At 37.7% G+C, this 12,790-nt stretch overlaps 1 protein-coding gene across 5 annotated transcripts in view; it reads left to right on the forward strand.

The window, feature by feature from the left end:
* TNPO1 (transportin 1) overlaps positions 1-12,790 on the forward strand; it is an 88,798-nt gene that overhangs the window by 34,496 nt on the left and 41,512 nt on the right. For 3 of the 5 annotated variants that reach the window (XR_013995939.1, XR_013995940.1, XM_081090044.1), the window contains exons 2-5: positions 974-1,087; positions 3,590-3,665; positions 9,466-9,615; positions 11,501-11,607. Coding sequence is in view for 2 of the 5 variants with exons in the window: in XM_081090044.1 (XP_080946170.1) it covers positions 974-1,087; positions 3,590-3,665; positions 9,466-9,615; positions 11,501-11,607 (447 nt within the window). In the remaining 3 variants the exon portion in view is untranslated. Of the gene's footprint in view, positions 1-719; positions 838-973; positions 1,088-3,589; positions 3,666-9,465; positions 9,616-11,500; positions 11,608-12,790 lie in introns of those variants that run through there. The other 2 variants (XR_013995941.1, XM_081090043.1) reach the window with 1 other exon arrangement.

The following is a 12,790-nucleotide window of genomic DNA, read 5'->3' on the forward strand; positions in this document are numbered from 1 at the left end:
ATAAGAAACCTGTATTCTCCTCCTAATCTTTTGGTTAATTTGCTAAGATCTTCTTGTCCCATGGTTGCCACATGAGGCAAATAATACCTCCCCAATGAGAGAATCAAATAAGAATATATATGAAAATACTTTAATAAAATTAAACACTATCAATTGTAAATTTCAGTGTTTTTCTTGTTTTTCTTTCAGCCCAAAAACCTTAGTTGTGAAAAGTGGTTATTTCAGATGGAATTTACTTCACTTAATAAGACTTCAAAACTTGAACTTTATTTTAGGAAATAATGCATTTTGAAAATCAAGTTCTGCAGATGTAAATGCAACATTTAGTGTTTATTGAGGTGTGAGTTGTGATTGCAGTGCATTTTTAATATTTTAGACTATTAGTATTTGGTTTTGTATATCACATTGAAACGTAAACATTTTTATTTATTCTCAGTACTGTTGAGCTGTCAGGGGAATTAGCCGTTTTTGGTTTTTTTCCTGTTTCAGTCAAACATTGTGCACCATGTTAACTTAAAGTGACTAATAACCAAATTTAGATCTCTTCAGGTGTTTCGCGGCGTGGGGGGGGGGGGTGTTGATAAGGATTTGACTTCTAAATCAATAATCTGACGGAACTCGAGTTGGAGAGGGTTGAAGAAAACTGCGTGGCATTAGGACCCAGGGGCTCCCGCGAGCGGATCTGGGGCCAGATTGCAAATTCGCGGTGACTCAGTCTGGTCGGCTCCTTGCGCTCGGCGGCCGCGGCGGCTGGAGCAGCAGATATTGGCGGCCGAACTGCCAGGATCAGTTCCCCCGGGTTTCGCGGTCGGAGACTTCCTTCAGGCGCCCGGACAGGTCCGAGGCGTCTGGGGAGCGCAGGGGTCGTTCGGGCGGGGAGGAAGGGGTTGCTCGGCGCGGGAAGCCCTCGGGCCTGTGCATGGGGAGTAGTAACATTTGCTCCGTCTCTTCCTGTCTCTGGCTTTATTTGCAGCAAACCAAAATGGAGTATGAGTGGAAACCTGACGAGCAAGGACTTCAGCAAATCCTGCAGCTGCTGAAGGAGTCCCAGTCCCCAGACACCACCATCCAGAGAACCGTGCAACAAGTATCCTTTCCGAGGCCTCGCCGCCGCCCGCGCAGCTGGCCCCGCCGGGCCCGCTCCGGCGCGGGGTGGCTCTCGCCGCCCCTCCCCCTCCTCCCGCTCCCCAGATCCCTCCGCCCTCCGCCCGCCTGCGGGAGGAGGCCCGCCCGCCACCGCCGCTGCCCGGCCCGAGCCCCGCGCACGCGGCCCTTGTGCTTCGGTCCGGGCCGCCGACTTCCGGGCCGCTCGAGGCAGGGGCTCTGGGCCGCCGCCCACGATCGCGACCGGTGCGCCTATCGAGCCGCCACGTCCCGGCCCGCCCACCGCTGGCTTGCGGGGGGGGGGGAGGGGGGGGAGCTGCGCGGGCGGCGTGGCCCGGTGCGGACCCCGGCGGCCCGGCCCACACCACGCGCCTGGCCCGGTTGGGCCTGCGGGCTGAGCGAGAGGCCAGGTGGCGGGCGCTGCTTGAGCGGCGGGACTCCCGCCGAGCGACCGGCCAGCCATGGGGTGGAGCTGGCGCGGGGTTTGAACTGCCGCCGTTCGGGGCCTGGGGTTACTTCCCGGCTCTTGGCCCGAGAGGCTGGAGGCGTAGACGTGGGGGCTTTCAGACCTGCCCCTGGGCTGTTCGTGCTAGCACCTGTTGCTGGCTCCCAAATGAGATTTTCTTTTTAAATCTTTGGCTCAAGGATGCCTGTTCAATTATCCAAGCCTTTATGGAGTTAGCTGGTGTAGCGGTCCTATTGCTAGAGGCGGAAAGGATTAGAGAAGAAGCAAAACCTGCCATGTGTGCTCAGTAGTGCCCTAAACTGTGGACCACGGTGAATTCTAATTGGAGCCAAAAAAGGAAACAATTCACTCACCTGATCATAAGTAAACTTTTTATCTGTTATTTTAAGACCAAAGAAGTTAATTTAAAAAAAAAACTTGTCTATTTTTGCAAAAAAGCCTCTTGATGTTTATTGTTAAGCAGCAAAATTGACTAAATATGGAGTTTGGTAAGTAAGCTCCTTTAGTGTAGTTTGGGCTTAATTAAACTTAAAACAGTAAAGGAAATGTGTGTGTGTATACAATTACATCAAAAGAAAGCATAAGTTTCAAGGAAGTACTGCATTGCTGTAACTTCAAATCTTAGCTTCTTGGTTAATGTGCTGCTCATTTAAAAATGGAAGTCTGCTTGAGTTTTGTTTTTTTAAGCCATTTTATTTGAATACTGTTAATACCAAGGGAAGAATAGTAGTTTTGGGGTTTGTTGGAGCTTGTATCCTAAACCCTATTATGGCTTAAGTTAGCCAAGCCCTAAACCACATTGTAATTTCTAATACTGTATAGCACTGAATATCATACTTTAATACATATTTATTAAATACCTTTTATATGCCTGGTATTGTACTTGGGCTAACAATCAAATTTAAAGTTTATTCTGTGTACCTGGAGCATTGTTTGCCATCTATCCATCTACATAAGGAAAAAGGTAAATTTCAGTAGATAGAGGCGACCAGTTTTAAATACCCACACTATGTATTTTCAAAGTGCCTAGTGATGAACTTGTTCTTTTGTGTCTCTAGGAAAGAATGTATCAATGTTTTTGTTCTTTATTTTTTTTTTTTGTATAAGCTTGAGAGCTTTTTGAAAGGTCATTGTAATAATAGTATGTATAGATAGTGGCATTTGTAAAAAAGTAAACCTTGTCAGGAAATATTTATGAAAAATTACTAGCCTATCAATATGCTCTTAGTCCTGGCCATTCACTAAGAAACGAAGTCAATAGGTTTTTCTAGGACAAATAAAGTAGTCAGTCACACCTTGGAATTTTTCTAGATAGTGATTTTCTAGTTTTACATTTTGACCACTAAATATTGAGGGTATTCCACTATGTAGTAAATAGATAATACAGTGTACCTTGAGTTTGTATCATGCATTTAATTTTTTAATAAAGTTAGGTCCATTGAGTAAAAACACGAATATTTCTGTCTATTAAAACACAATTAAGGATGTTAGTAAAAAGTATAATAGAGATTAAAAGGGCTTGAAGACAAAACAGTATTATGCCATTGTTGACTTCCAACAGAATAAAATACCTGCATATTTGTACCACTGAAAATGTTAGATCCTGGAGGTGGTAAACAATTATAGCACTATTGCAGTGTAGTAATTTCATAACACTGACTTTATTTTATGTAATAAAATTGGAATGTAGGCTTGTGCATAAATGACATTTAATCTTAATGTTTGAACTCTGAAGAACAAATGAGTAATAAAAGCACTTTTCAAGTTAAAAATATTCTTAGTTGGGATTTTTAAAGTTCAAAGAAATTCTGTTATGAAAAAATAATTTTGCGATTTTGAGCATGCCGAAGATGGAACTTGGTTTATGTTGTATTGGGTATAATTGATATAAAATATTAAGTTTATTTCAGCCAAGGCTAGAAATACCACAGAAAAGGAATTCTTGATTTTACATTAAAAATATTTAATTTTTTTTCTTAGATTACATTGAGAAGTTTCCTTAACTACTGTTTGTTCTAGAAACTGGAACAACTCAATCAATATCCAGATTTTAACAACTACCTGATTTTTGTTCTGACAAAATTAAAATCTGAAGGTAAGTAGGGTCTATGTTAAAACTAAAAAAAATGTCTGTAGGGCTTCTTAAAATATACTGGGAATTATTCATTTCAAAGGATTTCCTTTTGTAGCAACCACCTGCTTTAGAGATGTGAAATAATCAAAGAGATTTGAGTTAGTATACTACTCTAAGCATTTAGATGCTTATTAGTAAGCATTCACTTGCTAATTGAATGGTTTTATGACAATTCTCTCATTCTTTGCAAATGAAAGGAGTGTTGCAAAGTCCACTTTGGGATTTTGCTTCAGTCCTTGTACAATAATGGCATAAAGATTTATTCTTTATTCCTTTTAACACACAGAATGAATACAGAATTTACTAATTAATTTAATATATGTGTGTTTATAGAAAACAGTTGAAAGTACATATAACCAAAATGAAAAATCAATTATAATCCCGTCACCCAGAGATAAGTAATTAATCTCTTGATTAATTCTGCCCTCCCTACCCTCTTTTATTTATTTAAATAAATTTTATTGATTTTTTTATAGAGAGTTAGAAACAGCTATGAGAGAGAAACATCGATCAGCCGCCTCCTGCACACCCCTGGGGATGTGCCCGCAACCAAGGTACATGCCCTTGGCCGGAATTGAACCTGGGACCTTTCAGTCCGCAGGCCAACGCTCTATCCATTGAGCCAAACCGGTTAGGGCTCTCTACCCTCTTTTAGATGGTTATACACTATTTTAAAAGTTTAATGAAAAAAATGGGAACGTATTACTTATAGACACTTGTAACTTTTTAAAACCTTATAACATTATACATTAAATTAGTTTACTATTCTTCTATAAATCTTAAATTTAAATTACTTCTGTGACAATTTAAAGCCTGAAAACCTGTATGATTTTTAAATGACAGTCATTTGATTTTTTTTTTTTTAATATACTTATTTGCCAGGTATTTTGTAGGTTCCGAGGCAATGAAGTGAGCAAAATAAACAAGAGTATCTGCCCTTACAGAGATTACCTTGTAGTGAGAGGTGTTCATAGAGTTCTTTGAATTGTGTATTCCCTTCTTGGAACATTGTCAGATACAAAAGCACTCAGATATGTATTAACCTGTAAATGAAAGTACTGTAATATCCTGTTCAGTGATTAGTGTTTCAGAAGCCATAGTGCAGTAAGATACTGCTTTTGGAGTAAGGAAATAAGTCTCAGACTCGGAGACACATTTACCTCTTTTTTCACCTATAAAATGCATGTTAGACTACCAGACCATCTGCAAGGTTTGAGCTCCAAGCTCTAGTCGGTTAATGGCCTTAGTGCGTAGTAAAATCTAACTAATAAATTGTATTCAGATTTTAATAATCCACATATAGTAGAGTGAATTATTTTGAATTATTTTTGAATAATCTAAATCAGGGGTCCTCAAACTACGGCCCGCGGGCCACATGCAAATACAAATATTGTATTTGTTCCCGTTTTGTTTTTTTACTTCAAAATAAGATATGTGCAATGTGCATAGGAATTTGTTCATAGTTTTTTTTTTAAACTATAGTCCGGCCCTCCAACAGTCTGAGGGACAGTGAACTGGCCCCCTGATTAAAAAGTTTGAGGACCCCTGCTCTAAATTGTAAGGGTTTTAATTTGTGATTGAGGAATATAATAGAAACTTCAAACTTTCTAAACCTACATTTTAAGAAACTAGAAATTCCATCATTATATCTTTAACGTAAATTAATATTCCTAGCTTGATAAGTGTACTTATGATATTTGGTGGGTGGTGGGGGGTGTTAATCCTTACCCGAGGATATTTTTACCCCCGTTGATGTTTAGAGAAGCGTGGATGGAAAAGGGGGTACGGGGAGAAGGAGAGAGAGAGACATAGGTGTGAGATACATCAGGCCTGCAACCCAGGTACATGCCTTTGACTGGGAATCAAACCCTGTTTGGTCTGCAAGCTAACGCTCTAACCACTGAGGAAACTGGCCAGGGTGATACTTTGTTTTGGTTTTTTAAAATTTCTGTATTGTTTAAAGTATTATATATGTCACCCCCCACCCCATTGAATACATTGTTTCTTAATAAAGTATATTTTCTCTGTATACTACAGTAGTTGGTAATTAAATCAATGCTATTTCTTTTTGTTTTGTTTTATTTTTTTCCTAAGCCTTTATATCGGGCATTTTCTTTTCTTCTTTATTGATTTCAGAGAAGAGAGGGAGAGATAGAAACATCAATAATGAGAGAGAATCATTGATCAGCTGCCTCCTGCATGCCCCCACTGGGGATCGAGCCAGCCGCAACCCAGGCATATGCCTTTACCGGAAGCTAACCCAGGACCCTTCGGTCCTCAGGCCAACACTCTTATCCATTGAGCCAAACCAGCTAGGGCAATGCTATTTGTTTTTAAAAGAACTTAGTAAGTGAATATTTCTAAACTGTGATTCACTTGGAAATTTTAAGCTTATTTCACCAAGCTTTCTACACTGTCATGTCCTCATCCTAAATTCCAAATATTTAAATGGTTAAAATATTATACTCTTTCTCAAAGCTTTCTTGGTGTATAAAGGTACATCAGAAGTATTTGAAAAAGCAGACAAACATTCAAGTAGCAGGAGAAGTTGGTGTAACTGCTTTCAAAAAGACCTATTAGTTACAAAACCACAAAATGTTGGAAAGGGATTTTATTCAGGTTTTCCAGACACTAACTAAAATGTATTTCTTGCCCTGGCCGTGTAGTTCAGTTGGTTAGAGCATCATCCCAATACTCCAAGGTTGCAGGTTTGATCCCTGGTCAGGGCACATACAAAGAATCAACCAATGAATGCATGGATAAGTGGAACAACAAATTGATATAGTTGATGTTTCTGTGTGTATGTATGTATTTGTTTACACGGAATTGTGGAGTAAAAGTTTAAATCTGGAAGAGACCTCAGAAATGAGCTCATCTAAATCCCTCATTTTACAGATGAGCAAAATGGGGCCCAGTGAAGTAAAGTCTTCTTTTTTTAATAAAAGGCAATGGTGGCTTTATTAAGTGGGTTTTGGACAGAGGATATTTTTCATTTTAATTAAAAATATTTTAAATCATTTCACTTTATATTTATTGAAACCCTTCATCTTGTAAACTTTATTGTAAAAAAATATAGTGGTCCTAGTCGGTGTGGCTCAGTGGGCAAAGCATCGGCCTATGGATTGGTTTCCAGGTTCAATTGCGGTCAAGAGCACCTACCTCAGCTGCAGGCTTGAATCCCCAGCCTTGGTTAGGGCATGTCCAGGAGGCAACCAATCATTGTCTCTCTCACACTGATGTTTCTCTCTCCCCCTCCCTTCCACCCTTTCTGAAAACCAATAGAAAAATATCCGTGGGTGAGGATTAACACACAAAAAAACAAAACAACGTAGTGTATTTCTTGTAAATAAATACACATGCCATTTAAAATAAAATTATATTACTGAACTAATGGGCTAACTTAAGACAAAAAAGTTTGTTGCTTGAGGAAGTTAAATATTTGGCTATTTATGACGGTTTTAAATTTTGAAAAGAAGTTAGAAGTGTTTTTCTTTTTAAAAAATGTTTTTATCGATTTTTTTTGGCCTGGTGAGGGGTGGGGGGTAAGGGAAGGGAAAAGGCATGGGTGTGCTGGAGGGGGGGGAGCCTATCAATTTTTTTGTTGTTTTAAGAGAGAAAGGAAGGGGGGGGGGGGAGAGAGAGAGAGAGATAGATCAGTGAGAGAGAAACATCATCAGTTGGCTTCTTCTTCATGCCCCCTACTGGGGATAGAGCCTGCAACCCCGACAGTGTTCTGACCAAACCAGTGACCTCTTGGTTTATGGGTCAACGCTCAACCAATGAGCCACCCTGGATGGGCTTTTCTTTCATTTTAATCTACTTATTGGAATGAGTTGTAATTGAAACTAGAAAGATTTTATTTATTTTTCTCTCATTTTTTGAATTTCTTTTTATTTTTCACAAAGTAATGTACAAGTTTAAAAATCAAATAGCACAGACTTTAACAGAAAAAGGAAAGTTTCCTGTCCAACTTCTCCTGATTTTTGCTTCCCATAGTCAAAATTTTCAATTCATTTTTAAATCTTATAACTGTTTCTATCTGTATTGACCTCCACATTGACTTTATAAAAAATGTTTATTCTACTCTCAAGACTTTTTCATTTTAAACACTGTACATTGACCACCTTACTATGGATGATGAGACTACAGCTCTTTTCTCATCCTACCTTCAACCCTATCCTCCCAGTATAATTACATCACAACTTTGGGTTAAATATTGGAAAGAAGATTTTAAATGGTGATATAAAATCTCTGGCTATATTGCTTGGTGGCCTGAGTGGGGTTTATGTGCAAAGAAACTTTGCCATCTTTTTTCCTCTCTATGTGTTTACCCTTGACGATTTCAGTGCCAGTCAGATTTTAGGAGCGTACTACTAATTAAAACAAGCTCGGGTATTTATTTTTTAATAAGGTATGTGAAATAGTAGTGCTGTAAAAGCATATTCTGTTCAACATAGCAGCTCTTCATGTCTTCTAGCCCTTTGAGGAGAGTGAAAGTACACAGTGCATCAAGTGTAGGCTCTGGAGGCAGACCCCTGAGGTTGATATTTTGGCTTCCCCACTTAGCTCTGTGACTTTGGCAAAGGCCTCAGTTTCTTCAGTTGTGCAGTGGGAATAATTACCATCTCATGAGGTTGTGAGGATTAAATGCAAACTACTTGCAAAGCACTTAATGGTGTTTAGTACCTGATACACACTCAGAAGATGTTAACTATTGCTAATATTGTTGATGCTGGTGCCAATTGGTAACATCAGTTATAGTCTGCAGGTATTAAATTGCTTCTTGAACATTTAACACCACCTATGGATTAAATGTTTTTTTTAAAGTAAATTCTGCCCTAACCGGTTTGGCTCAGTGGATAGAGCGTCGGCCTGCGGACTGAAGGGTCCCAGGTTCGATTCCAGTCAAGGGCATGTACCTTGGTTGCAGGCACATCCTGCAACCAAGTAGTGGGTGTGCAAGAGGCAGCTGATTGATGTTTCTCTCTCATCGATGTTCCTAACTCTCTATCCCTCTCCCTTCCTCTCTGTAAAAAATCAATAAAATATATTCTAAAAAAAATAAAGTATTAAAAGAAAAAGTAAATTCTGTTTTTAAGAAAACTTACAGAAATTTTAAACTTGTTTTACTCCCCCCTCCCCCCCCCCTTTTTTTTTTTAGCTCAGAGGCAAGTGAAAAACATGGTATAAATGAACGACAATTATTTGTATGTGAAGGTGACCCCATATATTCTTTGTCCACTTGATTTTTAATGAGATATTTTTAGTAACTAACACTTTCAGATCTGTAATTTGATGTTTATATCAGGTTTCAATAAAGCTTGAATACAGTGGTCATATATAAACTAAATTAACTCTTAAACTAAATTAATGGTTCTCAACCCAGTGCAATTCCTCTCCCTCAATTTCTCCCAGAATTTGACATTAACTGGAAACATTTTTGGTTGTCACAACTTGGAGAATTGATACTGGCATCTGTGGCCAGTGATACTGCTGACCATCTTATAGTGCACAGAACAGCACCCCACAACAAAGAATTATTTGGCCCAAAATGTCAATAGTGCCAAGGTTGAGAAACCCTGAACTATAAAATCATGGAGCTAATCTTTTGAAATCATTTATGATATTTTTTCCTGGTTATAGCAAAATTATTAAAATATAATCAGTTTTTGAATGTAAATATTTTTAAAGTTACTGTTCTTGATAACATTTTAAAATGAAAATGACTTTAAAACTCAGTACTGTTGTTATTTTACTACAGATGAACCCACACGATCATTGAGTGGTCTCATTTTGAAGAATAATGTGAAAGCTCATTTTCAGAACTTCCCAAATGGTGTAACAGACTTTATTAAAAGCGAATGTTTAAACAATATTGGTGACTCCTCTCCTCTGATTAGAGCCACCGTCGGTAAGTTATGTTGTTAAAATTTTGCTTATCTTGTTTGTAACGGTTGTTTTTTGATATGATACACCATTTTCATAGGCATTTCATGTTTCAAGTTAAATTGTGATGGGGAAATTTTTCATTGCTACTCTTAAATGCTTTGGATATGTTTATGGTTGCAATAAAAGCTCTCTTGTCCAGTGAGACCCAAGGATCCCTGGTAGTTGCTTAATCAAAGTTGGTGAAAATGGGGCATTAATAAGTGATAATAATTTAGGACCACTGTCTTTTCTTGGAGTTGGTTTGTGATTTTATTATTTCAGTGAACATCCCTTAATGTATTTATACACTTGTGGGAAAGTTTCTGTAGAATTAGTGCATAAAAGTGGCATTACTGGGTCAAAGTGTGCTGTTTAAACAGTTAAAATTTAATAGGTATTGCTGAGCACACCAAATTTTATTCCCATCTTTTTGTACACAGAAAATTAAAATGTTTCACTTTTTGCAACTGTGTTAGGCATTAGAAGACTCTTCAGTAGTGGATCAGATTATATGGAGCCAGATAAATTTGAATTTCAAATTTCAACATTCTTCAATCTCTCCTAGCAGAAGTAATGGATGTTAGCGGTCTATTAGTGCCAGGGTGTTACTTATGTTTATTTTTTATCATTGCTTTTTTTAAGGCAGCTTGGTTTCATTTAGGCAGATCTAGAGCTTTCTCTTTTTCTCAGTTCTTCTATATTTTTAACTTTGGGAAAGAATAATTGGCAGAAGGTACAGACCTACTATTAGTCTTGCTGCTTTTTTGTCTTACTACAAACTTATTTTATAGTAAGCCTGATATCTTTAAAATGCTATCCATATATTAACCCCTACCACATACTTTCAAAATTTTTAGCTAAGAATAAATATTGACTAACTTTACATTTTGTAGCTCTTTACCATTAGGAGCAGCCTTCTCAAGACTAATGGTAGAAAATTCAAAAAGAATTCAAACACACAAACAATGGGATTTGCTATTACATAGTAATCATTAAGCATTTACTGTATGCCAAGCATTTTGTATGCATATCTCACTGAATTCTCAAAATAACTATTAAAAAGAACACTTCTAAAAAAATTTTATAAATTAGTATTTTGAAGCTTAGAGTACCTATAATTTGCCTATCAGAGTTTATACTCATTAAATAAACGGATCTATAATTGACAAGTATATAACTTTGTTACTAATATAAGATTTACTAATGCAGAGGAAAAGATTAACACAAACTTTTTGTTACATATATGTGTAACTATCACAACTAAGCTGCAATACACAGTTGAAATAATCCAGTCAGAGTGGCATTGTCAGTATGTGCCACTCAGTTCTCCCAGATCAGCTTCCCAGTGATTCATCCTTGATCCAGTAAGTGGGAAACTTTCTATTTTCTCTCTCCATATCTACGTCCCTCCATGGCTGTGATCCTAGGTTAAGCTAGGGAGTTATTAGCTTCTTGATGTATTTTTATTTGAATGTAACAGATTCATACTCCTCACCCAGTAATACATGATACTAACATTTTTTGTACATATTTTATTCTTTTGTAAATTCTATAAAATAGGAGTGATTTTAATTAGTGGAACTATTCTTGGAGAAGAGCAAGTTGTAGTCTTCTGTACAGATACTTGTTAAAAATAAAAAAGAGGGTAAAGTGTTAAAAAAAACAGGTTAGAAACAGATCTGATTTATGCTGTGGTGATGTGGGGATTCTTGATGAATGTTATTTAGATGGTTTGGAAGTCTTAGGCTGATTTGGGGCATTTAGTAAGTGGAGGAGGGGGGATTGCACATGTTTGTGTGCTGTTGTTCACATGATAATATCTAACATAATGCAGTCAGATTTCCTAAAAGTGTGTGTTTTCTTTCAAGGTATTTTGATTACAACCATAGCCTCCAAGGGAGAATTGCAGAATTGGCCTGACCTCTTACCAAAACTCTGTAGTTTACTGGATTCTGAAGATTACAACACTTGTGAGGTAAAAATACTTGCTTCATCATATAATTTTTTTTGTGCTATTGTATACTAAGAAACCTTTGAAATTTTTTCTCTGGAAATATTTCAAAACTTAAAAACCTAAAATTACCTTTGTGTTTTACATTAGTGATCATTTCTTACTCTTTTCTATAAAGACTAAGTTTTAAAACATCTTTACTATATTTCCTACAAAGAAATATCTCCCATTTTTGTATTTGAAAACTTTCCTTGGATATATGTATATCTCTATAATAATAGCCATTGTCAAGCTTAATCAGTTCAGGTGGTATTTTTTGAAGATAGACTTAAAATTGACTAAATTCCCAGACCATGAGTATTTTTTCAGCTTCTCTAAATTGTTTTTGTGCCTCTTACTGTATGACATGTCTAATTCTAATCATGCATTGATTGTAGTATCTCATTGTTCGCCACTGATAGATCAGTAGCAACCTTTTCATTTGGGAAGGTGAGGGAGTCTGGATTTCCTCTACAATTTCTCACTGTTAATGAGTACTTTAAGACTCTCTCATTAACTGGGCTCCAGTTTAGGTAGAAATCTGTTTTAAATGGAAACCATTATAGGTGTTTTGCGTAAGGCAGTGACCCATCTTCCTCTCAAACAAGAGCATGGCTTGGCAGGGCAGGCACAGGAATAACCTAACATTAAAAATCAGGAGGTTGCCCTAACCGGTTTGGCTCAGTGGATAGAGCGTCGGCCTGCAGACTGAAGGGTCCCGGGTTGGATTCTGGTCAAGGGCATGTACTTTGGTTGCGGGCACATCCCCAGTGGGGGGTGTGGAGGTGGCAGCTAATCCATGTTTCTCTGTATCCCTCTCCCTTCCTCTCTGTAAAAAATCAATAAAATGTATTTTAAAAAAAATTAGGAGGTCTTGTGATGGGGCACTTTGTTGTCAGATCTGACTTGGGGAAGGGAGAGAAGGATAGTTAGCAAAACAGTCTTTAGAAAAGACTCTAGGAAAAAAAAACTTGCATTCTCATATATATATGTATTTTCAAGTAATGCCTTAGAAATACACTGATAACATTACAGGAAAACTGAATAATATTTAGCCATCAGGTAACGGTTTATTAAAAGTTAAGTAGTACACCCGGCTGGTGGCTCAGTTGGTTGAGTGTTGTCCCATAAGCCAAAAGGTTGTGGGTTAAATTCCGAGTCAGAGCAT

This window comes from Myotis nattereri (assembly GCF_964212035.1).
Source record: "Myotis nattereri genome assembly, chromosome: 4".
NCBI classification, from domain to species: Eukaryota; Metazoa; Chordata; class Mammalia; order Chiroptera; family Vespertilionidae; genus Myotis; species Myotis nattereri.